This window comes from Pseudochaenichthys georgianus, chromosome 12, assembly GCF_902827115.2.
Source record: "Pseudochaenichthys georgianus chromosome 12, fPseGeo1.2, whole genome shotgun sequence".
Classification (NCBI taxonomy): domain Eukaryota; kingdom Metazoa; phylum Chordata; class Actinopteri; order Perciformes; family Channichthyidae; genus Pseudochaenichthys; species Pseudochaenichthys georgianus.
In genome coordinates, this window is record NC_047514.1 from 18,149,423 (window position 1) to 18,166,266 (window position 16,844).

The 16,844-nt window shown below is 39.4% G+C and overlaps 4 protein-coding genes across 5 annotated transcripts; 3 read left to right on the forward strand and 1 right to left on the reverse strand.

Moving 5' to 3' along the window:
- The first annotated feature begins 483 nt into the window (after positions 1-483).
- On the forward strand, positions 484-4,025 carry LOC117456455 (uncharacterized). Of its 2 annotated transcripts, none has more exons than XM_034096350.2 (3): positions 484-798; positions 1,027-1,137; positions 1,603-4,025. In XM_034096350.2, exon 3 carries the CDS (start codon positions 1,611-1,613, stop codon positions 3,102-3,104), a length of 1,494 nt encoding a protein of 497 aa, XP_033952241.1. In that variant the 5' UTR covers positions 484-798; positions 1,027-1,137; positions 1,603-1,610; the 3' UTR covers positions 3,105-4,025. The 2 variants fall into 2 exon arrangements, with proteins under 2 accessions (XP_033952241.1, XP_033952242.1); XM_034096351.2 differs by having other exon boundaries at positions 490-505; positions 714-1,137.
- An 810-nt stretch (positions 4,026-4,835) lies between these two features.
- On the forward strand, positions 4,836-7,515 carry tmem119b (transmembrane protein 119b). Its single transcript, XM_034096399.1, has 2 exons — positions 4,836-5,084; positions 6,431-7,515. Exon 2 carries the CDS (start codon positions 6,447-6,449, stop codon positions 7,302-7,304), a length of 858 nt encoding a protein of 285 aa, XP_033952290.1. The 5' UTR covers positions 4,836-5,084; positions 6,431-6,446; the 3' UTR covers positions 7,305-7,515.
- A 133-nt stretch (positions 7,516-7,648) lies between these two features.
- iscub (iron-sulfur cluster assembly enzyme b) lies at positions 7,649-10,445 on the reverse strand. Its single transcript, XM_034096400.2, has 5 exons — positions 10,266-10,445; positions 8,981-9,094; positions 8,493-8,603; positions 8,301-8,379; positions 7,649-8,209 (listed from the first exon to the last, which is right to left on the reverse strand). Exons 1-5 carry the CDS (start codon positions 10,365-10,367, stop codon positions 8,118-8,120), a joined length of 498 nt encoding a protein of 165 aa, XP_033952291.1. The 5' UTR covers positions 10,368-10,445; the 3' UTR covers positions 7,649-8,117.
- A 2,389-nt stretch (positions 10,446-12,834) lies between these two features.
- On the forward strand, positions 12,835-16,761 carry LOC117455869 (chemerin-like receptor 1). The gene is made up of 3 exons (XM_034095495.2): positions 12,835-12,923; positions 14,661-14,750; positions 15,304-16,761. The coding sequence occupies exon 3, from the start codon at positions 15,318-15,320 to the stop codon at positions 16,326-16,328; it is 1,011 nt and encodes a 336-aa protein (XP_033951386.1). The 5' UTR covers positions 12,835-12,923; positions 14,661-14,750; positions 15,304-15,317; the 3' UTR covers positions 16,329-16,761.
- The last annotated feature ends 83 nt before the right edge of the window (positions 16,762-16,844 follow it).

The following is a 16,844-nucleotide window of genomic DNA, read 5'->3' on the forward strand; positions in this document are numbered from 1 at the left end:
AATAGTTGTTTTTACATTTGATCAAGTGGGAGGTCAGCTTCAGTTTTAACAAGATATTCTGACTTTGTTCAGATTTCTCTGCATGGAGCTTTAAAATACTTGTCTCCACTAATTTCGGAAATAAATCATGACGACGAAAATAGCAAATACTAATTTCTTTCAATATAGGCCTGAAATAGTCATATTAAAAGGTAATAAGTTTAAAAACATGTTTTCCTTAAGAGAAAAGAATGCACTTCTACAAAATTGTGGACATGACTTCTGTCATTAGCTATGGTCCTTTGTATAGTATGATCTTTAGCATTGAGACACTTAACACAGAAAATATAGAGTGTCGGTATTATTAAGCAGCAGAAGTTTATCTTAATATAACTTTTTTTATTTTCTAAACCACAACAGTTTTTTTTTCCATCAACCACATCTCAATATGACTCAGTGACACAGGAAGTGACAGTTACAGTTGCCCCACTTGAACATCTCTTTTTTCCTCACAGGATACAAAAGGGTGAGTCCAAGCTGTGCATTTTCTCTGTCTTTGCTAAATGTCCTTAAGCCAGAGCACTAAATCAATCTTATAATGATTATCTGTTGAATTGTTCTTGTGTAGCTGGTGATCTTTCACTGTGGCCTTGGGTTGTTTTTAAACACATTAAGCTCCGATCTTAAACAGAAGTGTGATCAGAAGTTGACATGCGAGAATGATCTGTTTACAGAACTGAGTACTTCCTACTACTTTATAAAAAGTACAAGCAGAGCAACCATCCTAACCAGAGCTCCCCCTAACTTTCCAATAATGAGGTAAGACATTTCTTCTTAAAATGTTAGATAGAAGATCTTGAAAAATGTAATTGATGTGCGAAGATTAAAAGATTCTTCTGATACATCCGACTTCCTTGCTGATGCAACTGAAGCGTCGCGTTTCGAAGGGGAGTGTTTGTATCTGTATCTATCTGAGTCCATCTGAAAATGTACATAGGCGTTAAAAAAAACCGTGAGTGAACATTTCCTGTTTCTTCTATCATGCAGTGCTACAGACGGCATGTCTGCTCGATGTATGTTCTCTTGAGAGGCTGAAATGAGATGAACTTTGGTCTGATTGTACCCTCGCGTCCATCCCTGTGCTTAATCCGCAGCGAGGTAAGACACTGACCAGTTAATATCTTAGTTTTGGTGATACGTTTCTGCTTTCAGATCTACTATTTTCTTTTATGTAATGGTGTAGAATAGCGTCTTAAACTTGCTCTCCAAAGGCTTTTTGTTCTATTAAGATATTCACTGAAAGAAGGTTAATTTATATATGTTATTTACTTCATACATCTGACTTTGTAACCTTTGCTTCAGGTTACACCACTTACATATACAAAAACATTTGAAAGTAGATTCTGTTTGTGTAGACTCCTTTTAAATATGTTTCAAATGTACTCTCAAAATGCAGTAGTTCTTTCCTAAAAATGTAGCAATGGGTGTGGAGAAAGACGCATGACCATGTCCCCATAATGTCACTATCGCACACATGACACATGTTTTCTACTTTTGTGTCTTTTTACCACAATGTCAAGTTAAATCAACAAAGCTAAATTGTAATCCTTTCTGTCATTTCAGAAACAACAATGGTGCTACTCAACATGAAAACATATCTGGCCTTACTGTGGGGAATTTCTATTTTGTTTACCATGGAGTCTATGAGTGTGTCCATCCCGGAAATAAACTCAACTCCTGAACCAGACAAGACAACCAAGCAGATGACCAGTCCACATGTACCTCATATTCAAACTCACAAACCTACAGGAGTTACAAATGCACCAGCAGAGACCACTGTGATGCCCACTGGAGAAATGAAAATCGTCACTGGCGGAAGTGACAGCTCTGGTTTGGTTGCTATAACCTCTGTAGCAGCAACAACAAACAACTCAGCTCCACAACTGCTTCAAACCTCCAGAGCAGAGGGCACAACTTCAGCGGAAGCACATCCGTCCCACACCACAAGCTCAGAGGCAGCTAAACCTACAGAGGATCAGACGCATCAACAATCACCCACCACCACCACCGATATAAGTGCTCCTTTAACACCTTCTGTAGCATTGGCAAAGTCTTCGCCGCAGCCTACCTCCACCCATAAGCTTGAAGTATCATCCGAGTTGTCTTACACCACCTCTCCTGCTAATACTGCTCAGGGTCCAGTCTTTACCCAGACCCTCGTCAGTCCCTCAGCTTCTCCTACAACCATTTCCACATCCACCACCATGACTGAGATTTCTTCTACGTCTCAGCCCGTTTCTGAGACAACACCCATCTCCACGTCACATATTCCTGACACAGCAGGGTTGAGGTCAACTGCTGAGTCCCCCACCAACTCATTCTCCACCGATTTACCCATCTCCACCACCAATGTGTCCACCACCACTGTCCTAACCACCATCTCTCCAACCAATGTCCCTCCAACTAATGTCTCCACCACCGATGTCTCCACCACCAATATGTACACCACCATGGTCTCCACCACCAATGTCTCTCCAACCAATGGCTCCCACTCCAGTATCTCTACCACCGAAGTCTCCCCAACCAATGTATCTACCACCAATATTTCTTCCTCCAATGTCTCCCCATCCACCTTCTCTACAACCGATGTCTCCCCAACCAATGTATCCACCACCACCAATGTCTCTGCCCTTCCTGCTTGTGTACCCAAAAGGTTACCAATTCCAACCACCAAACAAACTCCGGTAACTACCACAGCACCTTGTGAAGTCTCAAAGAGCCCGTCCAGCACCGAGGCCCAACCCTGCTCCACCCGGGGCTTGGTGAAGCATTGTCTCATCGCCATTTCCTCCTTGGCTGCGTTGGCCACTTTCTTCATGGTTACTACCATCATCCTCTGCACCAGGCTGTCATCAAGGAAATACAACGTGAAGAAGCCTGAGCCGGCCACAGAGATGATTTGCATCTCGTCCCTGCTGCCTGAAAGGGATTACACGTACTCGAGGCAACGCAATGCAGTCACTAACGGAGTCCTGGTGATGCACGGTGCGGAGGACAGCGATGAGGACGAAGGAGACAACCTCACTCTCAGCAGCTTCCTTCCAGATAATGACCGCTATGTTTAGAGTGAATTATTATTATTAAAATCAGACTTCAGATTGGACTAATGGTTATGATCTCTGTAAAGTGGAAACAGTTGCATGAAGCATGCTTCCAGTTGGATGTTGGTGGTTTGGCTTGACTGCATGCTCTATCGCTGCGAAGGAACAGACATAGGAACCACACACAAAACCAAAACAGTCACTGTTTCGTGTTAATGCACCATTAAGCATATCTGGCGTTTGTCCAGGCCATCAAATGTCTAGGCAAGAGTTGTGACATTTTGCATATTTTTATACCTGCCCACAAGAGACTTTAAGTCAATTCAGGATGAAGACACTGATCAAAGACTGTTTTTTGTTTACATCCGGAGCTGAGCCCTAACGGTATTTCACTTAGCAACAGGAGACAGGAAGGCTTGTTTTGTCAAGGGATTAGTCTTCACAGACACTGTTCAGTTTACAGATGCTATTCTGGTAGCACTAGGGCTTCACTGTATGATTGATGGTAAACTGTATGTGCCTTGTTTATCCGGGTGTAGAGATGCAGCTTGTATATTATGATAACTTATTAAAAGAATGCTTCATTTAACAGTTTGGCAATGCTTAACCTTGGCTTGGTATCACCTAATAGTACTATTTTGGGACACATGGAAACAATTTTCTGACACTCTTTACTTTGTTAGTTTTGTGCTGATATCCAAATGAATTTCTTGAAAGTACTACTAAATGTAATGCCTAAATAAGAGTCTTAGTTACACTATGTTTTTTATTTAATGGGAATTTGTTATTTGGTAACAGCTTTAATTGGGGCTAACAACTTCTAAGGAAATTATTTGAAAAAGATTATACTTTATTGACTAAGAAAAACTTGTGGGCTAATAATGTATGATGATCTCCAGTGAAAACAACAGCTATTTGTTCAATATTAAAGGTGTTTCAAGTCCGCATTTGTCTCTAAATGGTAAACAATCACAATAAAATGGTGTTCTTTGAAACAAGTCAGTTCCCTATGTTATGAAAGGCTTCTCTCCTATGCTGGACTGGATTTCATATTCACTTCCCTTCCTGCAAAAAGAAAACGGAGCCCTGAATGCTTATTAGGGGGGGGGGGGTTCACAGTGAGCTATGTGCAACTGAAACAGTGACTGGTGACTATCAACAGAGCTGAGACAAATGTAAACTTGGAGTTTGCAGGACATCATCTCATGCTCCTAATGACCATATAAAGCTAGACTTGCCTTGCCTGATCTCAGACACAGCAGAAGTGGCCAAAATGCATTCACACACATACACAATCGCTTGTATGGCCCTCTCATAGGCGGTCACACTCCCCCTAAAGTGGTCACACACACACACTGAGAGTTTAATTGCTTTCCTGTGGAGAAAAATCCCCCTTCTCCTGACTGTTACGGGGGTTTGTCCACACAGGAAACATTAACCTCTTCCTGCATTAGCCAGTCACTCTTACAATCTGCTCTCTGACTCTCTTTGCCTCAGCGGGCCTGCTGTTAGTTATCACTGTCAGAGGCTGAGCTTTGAAGATAAGGCCAGACTGTCACGGAGTGGCTTCTCCTGCAGAAATCATGGAGAGAGATATTAAAAGGAGAAACACATGTTGCAGTTAATGACATTCCAGTGTTTGTTTGTGATGTTTTTCATTGTCATTATGTCTATGCCATGCACATCTTGTTAGCCTCACAGGAGAGGGGTCCCTGCCCCCCACAGCACTTTATAAACTCCTACCTAACGAGAACAATCTGTGTGAAGGCCGCAGAGCTCAGACACTCACTGGGAGTCTGAAGGGGGAGGAGAACAGTGGAGAGGCACTATCCAGACAAACCTCCAGCCTGAAATCTGAAACTACAGAAGTGGCGTGGCTCGCCGAGCATTTGTAACTCTTTGCCGTGCTGTCTGTCCCTCATAGTTTATTTTTTCCAGACCGGTTTCACACATCATCCCTCAGAGGGGATTCCAACAGAGAGACTTCTCCTGCCACAGTGGGTGGTGAGTAAAATGTTTCAACATTTGATTTGTTTTTTTTGGAGAGACATTGGAGGTTTCTTGGAATTGGGAATTTAAAGTGGCTGATGTGACAGCATCATGATGCATTCAGGGCAGCATCAACCCTCAGGAAGTATTATTAATGGCTATTAAAAGTCAAGAGACAATATTTTGTACGACATTCAAGTCAGAATCTAGGTCAGAGTTCCTTTTAGCAAGGGACTATTTCTTCCATGTGTATGCCTTATGTCTGTATGTGTCTGACTACTCAGACATGTGTGGCCATGTATATTTGGTTGGGTTAAGTTTGTGATTAATGCTTAAAATAAAATACATCCCACTCCCCTTTTACTGAATGAGACAGAGCCTCATGTAGCCCAGCTTGCACACATCTGGAGCAGCATGAGGATAACAGTGTTGGAGCTGCAGCCAAGACTGTGCAGAGAGCTGGTTGTGATCCAACTAAAACATTACAGCAGGGTTTAAAGGGTCAGGTCACCCAAATTGAAAGACAGAAACACCTTAACACTCGTACCCCTTTCAGGATATCCATGCAGATAGTTTTTGGTTTTATTTGGCATCGTCTACTATATATGCTAGCCATTACCACAACGGTTAAATGGGAAAATATGCTCTTACTTAATATTTGTAACTCTGTACACTGGGTTTCTGCTACTGTACAGCATGTTTGCTCAGTACACTCGTTGTTTCTAATAGTTCAGGGCTGAGATGGAATAAAGCCAATTTATTTACATTTTTGATGAAGAAGTAACAAGGTACAATCAGGTGAAATTGCGTAAAAGGTGGCCACCGTAGGATATGCTGCAGAGATATGTACAGTATAGAATATTGGTTAGAGGCAGTATTTATGGATATATTACCAAATGGATCAATGCTTTTTATCATAATTCTGTGATAATCCCAATATGTATTAATGTCCATTTAAGTTACAGAGTTTAGTATGTGTTTGGCCAACACCAGAAGGCATTTGCAACTTTTGTGAAAGAAAATAACATGAACTAATCCAATATAACTATTTAGACAAATACAACTGATAATAAAAACGATTTAAATGTGGTGTCACTTGCAAATTGAGCATAGATATGTGACTCCTGGCAACTTTCTTTAGTGGAGGGAATATCCTTCCAGCCAGATGTTAAGAAAGGTCTTTGAGGATTCAGGAAATACCTTTAGAACAGGATGCATTTTATTTTTAAATGGATTACCAGGCATTTATGTTTCATAAAAACAGATGTTCAGCTCTGTGAATCACATGAAAAGTCAATACATGAGGTATGAAAAGTATCTTCACATATGGCACTGATATGTCTGTTCACTGTTATTTACAGATCCTGAGGGGAAACCATGCTCCCGATGGCCCTTCATCTATTCGGTCTCTGCGTGGTGTTTTGCATCAGCAGCAGCTTGGCCAACCCATTTACTTTTTACAGTCCTCTAGAAGGAAGTACAGATGAGGAAGAAATCAGTATCTTAACTTCCTCTCTGCCCACTGACAACCTTTCCCCTGAGTATCAAACCACTGGCCACCTTTCCTCTGAGTACCAGACCACACCTGTTGGCCCCGTCCATGTGGAAACTGCCTTTCTGACTCAAGCGGTGGACTTTCTGCTGCAGAACATGCTCCTTATACTTGTAGGAGGCTCCTTCATCCTTCTTGTCCTCCTCATTATTTGTGGAGCAATCATAATGAGCCGCAAGCGCAAAGTCAATGCCTACTACCCGTCCGCCTTCCCCTCAAAAATGTACGTGGACCACATGGACAAAACCGGAGGAGCTAAGATCTTTGATGAAGTGCCAGAAAAACCCGTACCTGAGCAGGAAAGTGAGCCAGTGGACTCTCACAGGCAGCTCCAGGCGGACATCATGATGGCTGCCAAGAGGCTGCGTACACCAAATAAAGGTGTCGATGCTGCAGAGGGAGGAGAACCCAGTGAGAAAGTAGCAGACCAGAGTCCTGAGTACAGCTCTCAGGCAGATGGCAGTATCCTGGAGGAGCTGCTTCCAACTCTCCCCGAGGAGAAGGAGCTGTGTGAGCTTTCTGACAGTGAAGCAGCTGCAGGAGGAGGCCCTGAGACGAATCCTCCAGAAGAAGAGGGTCCACAGGAGCCTTTGACTGGCAGGAGTCTCCGGCCGTCCTCTATGATTATCCACAATGACTCGGCTTCACTTCAGCTGATCGCAGGAGAGAAAACTGCCTTCTGAATATTCTGGAAAACTGACATTAAAGCTTTGACTCCAGGAATGACAATCACTCAACTTAAAACACATTTCAATCACAGCCATTTTTGCATGTTAATATTAAGTGCAGGGAAGGTGCAGACTGAAGGCTGTTGCTTTGCTCAGATTGGACAATTATTTCCTGCAATATTCCAAACATGACTCACAACTACATTAAAATCTGGTTCAGAACGTTTCGTTAAGCACGTGTGTAATAACTTCAACAATGTACGTCCTAAATATTATGTACTTCTGCAAAAGTATTGACAGATCAGTACATACATGGTTTAAAATGAGACCGGTAAAGAAAACCACTTCCCAAAAAGAGGTTTTGGCTTCAAGATACTTTTATTGCAGACTGTCAAGGAAGCATTACTAAGCAACCATAAATAACACTTAAAACAAATGGACCCTTTCATTGTTTCAAGCCACTTTACTTTATTGCATATCAAAAGGTCAGTGCTTAGGGTGCATATAGGATACAGCTCTTAGCTTTCATCATTAACTCCATCACACCCCAAACACAATCCCAAAAATAAGGCTAACTTTTGTATCAACAGCCCAAACAGTGTTTACATTGTGCGTTTACGTGACAGGCTATACGATACAGTATGCAGGGTTAGAGGAGCACGGAAGCCTGTTGTTATACTGCTACGAGGGTTGACGATGGTGTGCATCAACATATTAGGTGTGCCTCATCAATACTACAGGGAATTGAGGATGTTGGACTACTGCTACTTCTCCTCTTGGCAGCAGATAGCAACCAGTGGTCATCCAGCTCACTGTGAGGCGCTGCGTTTAAACGCTGGCCCTCACTGCCTCCTGCTGGTCGTCCTGTTGTTTGCGGCGATAGTCAGCCAGGGCAGCCTTGATGGCATCCTCTGCAAGCACTGAGGAGAAAGACATATTAGATATACATACATACATGTGTGGAATAGTTTGGAAAGGAAGAATATAATGAGAAATGCTCTCAAAACTTACTGGAGCAGTGAAGTTTCACTGGTGGAAGACAGAGCTCTTTGGCAATGTCAGTGTTCTTAATTGTCAAAGCTTCGTCCACCTTAAAAGAAAAGCAGATAGATAAAGTAACCAACACTTCAACAAAAGAGGATAAAAAGAAATACAGGACACAATCTCCAGAGGCAGACAAGTGTCCTTAATGTGTTCACTCACAGATTTCCCCTTCACCCACTCGGTGGCCAAAGAGCTAGAGGCGATGGCAGAACCGCAGCCAAACGTTTTGAACCTGGCATCCACAATCTTCCCATGGTCATCCACCTCAATCTGTCCAAATGAGAATTTAATCAAATGCCAAAGGAAGAAAGTACTCCATTGTATAAGTAAATGATAATGATCCTGTTCTTAAACATACAAGTAACAATTCCCTTTTTATACCAGTGGCTTACCATAATGGTTCCTGCTACTGTTCAACTAAATTACATTCTGTGTTGTTTCTAAAAAAATAACTAAGGAAATGCTTTATAGCAATGCATAAATAAATAATATAAGACATAGTACCATCATCTTGGTAAAGACGAATGTAATCTCTGTGCAGTGTGTCGTTCCTCTAAGCACTTTTAAATGTGTGAATATAAATCAGTCTTAATGGCTGTGTGTATAAATAAAGGGTGTAATCCATCCATGCTTAGTGACAAACTTACCTGGAGCTTCATAACATCTCCACAGGCTGGAGCGCCAACCAAACCAGTCCCTACATTCTTGGAGTTTTTGTCCAGTGTGCCCACATTTCTTGGGTTCTCATAATGATCTACCACCTACAGAAAGAAACGAGAGTAATGTCAAATTCAGTTTTAGCAAGTTCACAATAAAATACATATTTGACATAACAATTGTTGGAAAATTGAGCAACTTTAACAAAATCTAATTTCCCCTGGGGATAAATAAATTATTTCTGATTCTGTTTGATGACATTATTCCACAATACTGTTATAAATGTATAACAGATGTAATGAGCATCTCTGTTATACAACTGCAAGTGTTTACCATTACGTAAGAGACATTGGAATAAACAGATTAGGACCAGATTTCAATGTCAACTAAATAAACTGCTGCATCCTGCCCTCCTCCCCCTAATTCTGCTGAGTCACTCTGACTTTCACAACATAAAGTGTATGAGATTGTATCACAAAATAACCTTAAAAAAGCCTTACATTTGCACCCTTTATCATAGTATGTTTGTCCTTAAAATGTAGTTACACAAATGTATGACCTTTCAAGAAAAAATATGTTCAACTATTTTTGTTTAGAATTGCTTATTTAAAACAAATTACTTTATGATCTTTTAAGGATATTTTTTGTTTACATCTTTAAATGCTAGAAGATGCAGAACCATTATGCTAAATGTAAAGCTAAGTACGTCACAGCAAATAAAAGCAGGTGAAACAAAAAGGTATAGGCCTTAGCAGTTTTAAACATTTAGAGAGATGCCGTTTACCAATAGTATATTATAAATCGATTATATCACTCTCTCCATGTTGCATCAGAGGATCACATTGCACAATGAAACCCAAACTGAACATGTGGATTAACTCGACATGTTTATGATGCTGCATTGCATCAAGAACAAAAACACACATTTTCCTAAGGAAGGCTATATAACAGAAGATTTGCAGGTTTCTAGCACTCTGAATAAAGCTCATTAATCAGATGTAATTCAAGTATTAAAGTGTTGGCAGTGGCCAGCTGATTAGATTAGTGACGTCCTGATTTACAGACAAGCTAGCATGTAACCATGTTGTTAACATAACGCTGTCGGTGGTTAACCAGCTGTTTCTAATTGTATGAGCAATGTAACCCCGTTTCTCATGATACTCCATTTAAGCCGCTACTACTCCAAGCTAGTGGTAATAGTGAGTAAACATTAGCCAAACAGCAGCTAGCATAAAGTGAACTCTCCCCATGGTGAGGCTAGAATAAGTGTTTTACCTTCTTGTGGTAGCAGCACTGGGTGATGAACTCCGGAGCTGAGAGCCTCCTTGTGAGAAGAGCCAGAGGACTGAGACATGTTTTAACAACGGTACCCGCCATGTTGACAATTTAGACGAATGTCGCAGTTTGGTAGAGGGCAGCTAGAAGCCTCTTGTGCAATCTGTGTGCACACGTCACTGCTCGGGGAGGGGCTTAAGTAGTCGCGTCTGCGCATGCCCGGTTTATGTAAACAAACACTTTTTTGTAAACATAGGTTATGTACTATGGTTATGTATGATAAGAGCAACGTATACGTAACATTTATGAAAGAAGTAGCATTCCTCATAATTTATTTTTGGACAACATTTTTACAGTGACTGTTAACATTTTACAATAAACCAATTGAATTTTTTGATGATGATGAACCATTATGTTTATTAGTTTTGGACTTGAAGGAAAGATAATTATGTTCTGTGCATCCCATCCTTATGTTCAAAATAAAATGTTGTTATAAATCTTTAACATAATCAACATGGATTTTTATTGTAAATGTAAAGATGATGGAAAATGTTACATAAATAATATAAATAATATATTAACATTGTCAAACTTATAAAGATATAATTAAAATAGCTCTGTACTTTAATCATTATCTTTCTCAAACTGAGAATGCTGGACCTTCATTTTCCAATTAGTATTTGGTACATTGTTGTTTCACTTATTTCACCACCACTAAAAAGCATTATGAAACAATTTCCTGGGAATGGGTATAATTGGCTGTTTTAATGAAAATAGAACACCATGGTTTTCACTGTCGATTGTTTTTTTTGTTTTTTTGTGTGTATGTGTGTTACTACGGAGAGGGTAAGGGCCACATGAGAAAAAAAATGTTGGGATGTGACAAAAATATGAATATGAATTATGGGTAACGGTAGAGAACCAACTTCAGTGAGAGAATTAGCTATAGCTGAGATCCTGACTGATCACCGGTCACCTGCCTAGTTATTGAGGCCCTGCACACAATCACACCTGAGCGAATATGTCGGTGGTTGGGAAAGACATATCACCCTACCTTTTTAGCTCTAACTATTGCAAATTAATTTGCTTGTAACAGTAGTTTAGAGGTCAGAACAAAGGAAGATATTTGCTAATTAATGTAAATCATTTTACATCATTACCACCAAATTGTCAATATATATATATATCCTTTTGTACATTCTGAAGGGGATTAAAACAGCAAGATAACGTTTGTAATTTAATCTAGTAAATTATGAATCACAAAGATCGTGTTGAAACCACACTGTATACATAAAAAAATTAAGTACCCGTTCTAGCTCCTTGACTTTAGCCAAACAATTTAAAAGGACAAAATCAACATAATGTACTGAGAGACCAATCTTTTTTCGAGGGTCCTCTTCTTCTTTTAAATTAAACCTACAGACGTGATATATTAATAATACAGTAATAGTATTGTCAACCTAAAAACCTGAGCCCCACATGACAGTCAACTTTATATTTTGTATTATCTAAAGCATTTATTACACTCATTTCCCCCCCTTTCATATTCACAGGGTATATTGTGTTGGAAATTCCCACTGAATCACCTTCAGGTAAGAAATGAACAACTCCTATTAACCAAAGTTGTGTTATTTAATAAAGAGTTAAAGCATCCTACATACAGGAAAAAAACACAGGAAAGTGAAGGTCTCAGCCAATCAAATTCTACGTTTAAGACTATAAAAGTTATAGTGACCTATATATAATTTAAGGAGACTTATGATACATGTCCACTATATAGCTCAATTTAGACAGTGTGGTTCCCAGAGAGCTGCAGAGACTGTGGAGAAACCTCAGGGTGATGGACTTCTGTGTCTGTTGGTTTGGCCGGAGAGGAATGAGATATAAATGTATTTTCCTGCGAGGAGGAGGACAGCACCAGGCCTGATGAAGGAGGACCTGCAGATGGGCAGTTGCTGTAGCCCATCTGCTTCAAGGTTCGACGTGTTGTGCGCTCAGAGATGGTCTTCTGCATACCTTGGTTGAAACGCTTGGTTAATTGAGTTAGGCCTACTGTTGTCTTTCTATCATCTTTAGCCAGCCTGTCCATTCTCCTCTGACCCCTGGCATCAACAAGGCGTTTTCGCCCAGCGAACTGCCGCTCACTGGATATTTTCCCTTTTCCGGACCATTCTCTGTAAACCCTAGAGATGGTTGTGCGTGCAAATCCCAGCAGATCAGCAGTTTCTGAGACACTCAGACCAGCCCGTCTGGCACCAACAACCATGCCACGTTCAAAGTCACTTAAATCACCTTTCTTCCCCATCCTGATGCGCTGCTTGAACTTCGCCAAGCCGTCTTGACAATGTCTACATGCCTATATGCATTGCGTTGCCATGTGATTGGCTGATTAGATATTTGCATTAACGAACAGCTGAGCAGGTGTACCTAATAAAGTGACCAGTGAGTGTATTTGTAACGTCACAAACAAATGATGGTCCTGTTAGACAAGACAACTATTCAGTGTGCAGATATTTTTTTTCACAATACAAGTGTCGTTTCTTAGTGAATGTCCTGTATTGATCTTAAATCGGAGAACATCAGCTTTTGATTTTCTTTTTGGATGTTTTTCTTGACCCTCGGAGAAGAAGAAAATGGTGGTGCAGGAGTGTCTTTCAGGCAGGTCCTTCCCTAACAGAAATGACAAGAAACATATGACATTATAGCAGAGCAAGTGTGTTATTTCTAAAATATGTGTGTTTAGGGGCTGTAGATATAATCATTATTAACTTAATGTGTTTTTTTAAAATAATAATATTTAACTGTGATCAAAACTTAATGCAACTGCAGAATCACTTTTACCACGTTGTTTACAGACAATGTGCAGAGATAAATGTTAGCAATGCTCACTATGTGTTAAATAATATGCTTTCAAATGCGAAAGCTGACAAAAAAAGTAATGTTGCTTGTTAACATCGAATGTAACCTTTTGCATGGAAAGAACTTCCCTGGTGTGTCAGTGACTAAGTATTTAGTAGTCGAGGATATCACATTTAAATTGACCCTAACAATGCACAAAGTTACCTAACTAACAAACTAACTATCTAATGTGCGAGGATGAGATTATTTAACCAACCTCTCACAGACGCCTTGTGTTCTTCAGGAATATCCCTCTATATTTTTTACACTTGTGCTACGATTAACATAGTTAGCACAGAGGTAGCTACCACTCGATGGAATTCAAAACAGAGGCTAAACATGAATTAACGCTAAGTGAATAAAAACACCAGTAACATATAAATAAATAAATAAATAAATAGAGAACTAGAATTTCATTTACCGAAGAAACCGCATTCATGGACGGTCTGTTTGAATTACAGAGCAAGCCATGAGAGTTAGTCCGATATTTGCATTTTTTTCATTTGCATATTCAAAAGATATGAAACACAACAAACACGGACGGGGTGAAGTTCTGTTTCTCCGATAAAGTGATTAGGTTTAACCGCCTGTCGCAGCCATTAGCATGGAGCTGCTAGTAGAGAGGACAGGAAGCTAACAGTCAGCCACCTACTTTCCCTGCTGCATAATGTTAAGTGAGTCTCGCTGAAGTTGGTTCACTACAGGTAGCCTAAACCTACTCATCATGTGCTAGACTTTCTCTTCCTGCATTTTGGATTGGATGTCTTGATAATCTTAAAGACTGATATGCTGTTATTAAATATACAATTATTATAATATTATTTTTATTTAATAATCTTAGATATTTTCTTATTGTATCATTCACTACATAAATTCTGGTGGACAACATTAAATAGTTTATCTTCCCAAATCTGGTTTAATCAGATTACAAAAATGTTTCGTTTTTGAATTACCTCATTGAGACATTGGTAGCCCTAAAAGTGGTACACTTTTCAGAGGAAAATAATTGTGTTACATTTTGAGAACTGGGGATTTTACTCAATTTGACTTTGATTGGAGTTTTTAATGATGGATATTTTTGTATTATGTGGGATACTTTTCCTGATAGACTGTAAGGCTTTATCTTTCCTATTGTATTTTCTTGAACAGATGTATGAGTTACAAAATACTGAAACAGGAAATCACCCATGTCCCACATTTTTGCAAACACTACACTTCTGGTAAAACGTATCAGCACCGCTCTATTAAAGGGATGTGAGCTGTTGGTGTTGTTATTCCTTGTTTGGGGAGATCCACTTTGTGAAATTGCAACAGTTTAATTAAAGGTTGTAGTAAGACTTGAAAACCCCAAATTAAAACAAAACCTTTATTTTGACCCCTGTGACTTACTAAACACACTTAAAAAGATGAAAATGTTCTCACCCTCAAAAGAACATTATGGGAGGGTAGATTCTGATATGTTCTATGACATGTCAACATCGTCTCTTCTTTCGTCAGGGACGTTTCCCAGAAAACAGAAGTGAGAAGTGACATCTAGAAACAAGAGAAGAAGAAGTCATCGTCAATACTCGTTTGTCAGGACATAAGGTAAGTACTTGAGAACATTTTATGTTAAATATTTCAATACATTTTCTTGATTTAAATTGTGAATTGTACTTTGTATCTAATGCTGCTTCATACTTTTACTTCACTACATTTTGGATGCAAATATTGTACTATTTACGGCATCCATAGTTACTATTAAAGTTCTACATTTAAAAAAAAAGCATGGTTTGCTTATATGATATGATCAGCATTGTACTCCTAATCTACCAAGTTTTTAACAAACTATCTTAAATTGGCTTAACATTGACAACCTTTAACAATAAAGGTAATAAAAACAATAGTACTTTTTTATTATGATATATGACTTGTATAATAAAACATACATAGTGTACTTTTAATTGTCGATACTTCCTCCTTATAAATTCTGTTGATAATTCTTATTCTTAAATAACATTTTGAATAGAGGAATTGTAATTATAATGTTGTATTTTAAGACTAAAGTATTTCTGAATTGACTCATGTAAAGGATGTGTGTTCTTCTTCATACACTGTCTTTGTGTTTATCTTTAATAATAAAATCTCTTTGTTACTTCAGGCCAAGTTACCAGCATGAGTGTGGATTATATTGAATATGATGATTACACTCCAGACAATGAAACTGAGAACAACACCATCAACACTGGACTGCTGCCTTTCAGTAGTTATCATTCTTCTTTGAATCATGTTCTGGTGGCAGTGAACATCATTATATCAGTTATTGGCCTTGGAGGAAATTCACTAGTGATATGGATTTGTGGATGGAAAATGAAAAGAACGGTCATCACCACCTGGTACATCAGCCTGGCCATTTCAGACTTTTTGTTTTGTGCCTTTTTGCCCCTCGAAGTTTTCTACATGATCACCTCACACTGGCCTTTCGGACTGGTGTTATGCAAGTTCACTTCCTCTGCCCTGTTTCTCAATATGTACAGCTGTGTGTTCCTATTGGTCCTGATCAGCGCTGATCGCTGCATAATGGTATCATTTCCTGTGTGGTCACATAATCACCGGACAGTGCAGAAAGCACTAGGGGTTCTTGTCCTAATGTGGGTCCTTTCTGCACTGCTGACGTTGCCTTCACTGATCTATCGACAAACCACAGTGCACGGCTCGGTGACTCAGTGCCACACCAGCTACATGGGCCACTCCAGACACAAGGCAGTGGTGCTGACTCGATTCATCTGCGGGTTCCTCATTCCTTTCCTTATAATTGTGTTCTGCAGCTCAGTGCTATGTGTGAAGCTGAGAAGTTTGACCAAGAAGTCCACAAAGCCTTACAAAGTCATGGCAGCACTCATCTTGTCATTTTTCTTCTGCTGGGTCCCCTATCATAGCTTTGTTATTTTAGAGTCAGACTTGATGAACCACAGCCTGGAAGTTCTTCAAACTGGCCTGAAGGTGGGGGCCATGCTGGCTGCAGCAAACAGCTTCATATCCCCTGCACTCTATGTGTTCATTGGCAATGACTTTAAAAAAAACCTGAAGAGGTCTTTAAAATCGAGAATAGAGGAGGCGATGGTGGAGGATTTCCGTACAGGTGGTCTCAATCACTCAAGGTCTAAGTCAATGGAAATTATCTAAAATCAAGTTGAAAACGTTCTAATCAATGACATCAAAGAACATGATTATAGCTTGGTGAAAATTGACAAAATCATCCGTTATTGCATGTTTTATCTCAGTATACTGTTGCCTATATACATTTATGTATCCGTGATTTATTTAATACATTTGCATGACAAAACAGTCCCAAGTGAATAAATGATTTATGTGCTGTTATGATTGTAAACCAGCTTGTTACCAAATTGATTGTTACAAGATTAATTAAATATTTTGTATGGAATTAAATTCATTTTTACAATATGGTATATATTAAATCTTATTAGCAGACTGTGAACTAAAACATAATTCATGTGAACATTTTAATTTGTAGCCATCAAATCTGCCCTCTATTAAATGTTCTTGAACATTTTTTTATTTGATGCCTGCATATATAAAAAGGAAAGTACTAAATGAATGAGGTTTATTGATGATTTTTGCTATTGAAATTTTACTGAGCCCCAAAACCCCTCGTAGGTAGGCATATTGTGTACACTGTAG

What these genes read in the sequence shown, in the direction of transcription:
- iscub (XM_034096400.2), bottom strand. Translation starts at nt 10,367, where the DNA reads ATGGCGGGTACCGTTGTTAAAACATGTCTCAGTCCTCTGGCTCTTCTC. An exon ending in AGTGGGTGAAGGGGAAATCT is followed by an intron (nt 8,380 to 8,492) that starts GTGAGTGAACAC and finishes TTTTCTTTTAAG; the next exon opens with GTGGACGAAGCTTTGACAAT. An exon ending in AGTGAAACTTCACTGCTCCA is followed by an intron (nt 8,210 to 8,300) that starts GTAAGTTTTGAG and finishes CTTTCTCCTCAG; the next exon opens with TGCTTGCAGAGGATGCCATC.
- tmem119b (XM_034096399.1), top strand. Translation starts at nt 6,447, where the DNA reads ATGCTCCCGATGGCCCTTCATCTATTCGGTCTCTGCGTGGTGTTTTGC.
- LOC117455869 (XM_034095495.2), top strand. Translation starts at nt 15,318, where the DNA reads ATGAGTGTGGATTATATTGAATATGATGATTACACTCCAGACAATGAA.
- LOC117456455 (XM_034096350.2), top strand. Translation starts at nt 1,611, where the DNA reads ATGGTGCTACTCAACATGAAAACATATCTGGCCTTACTGTGGGGAATT.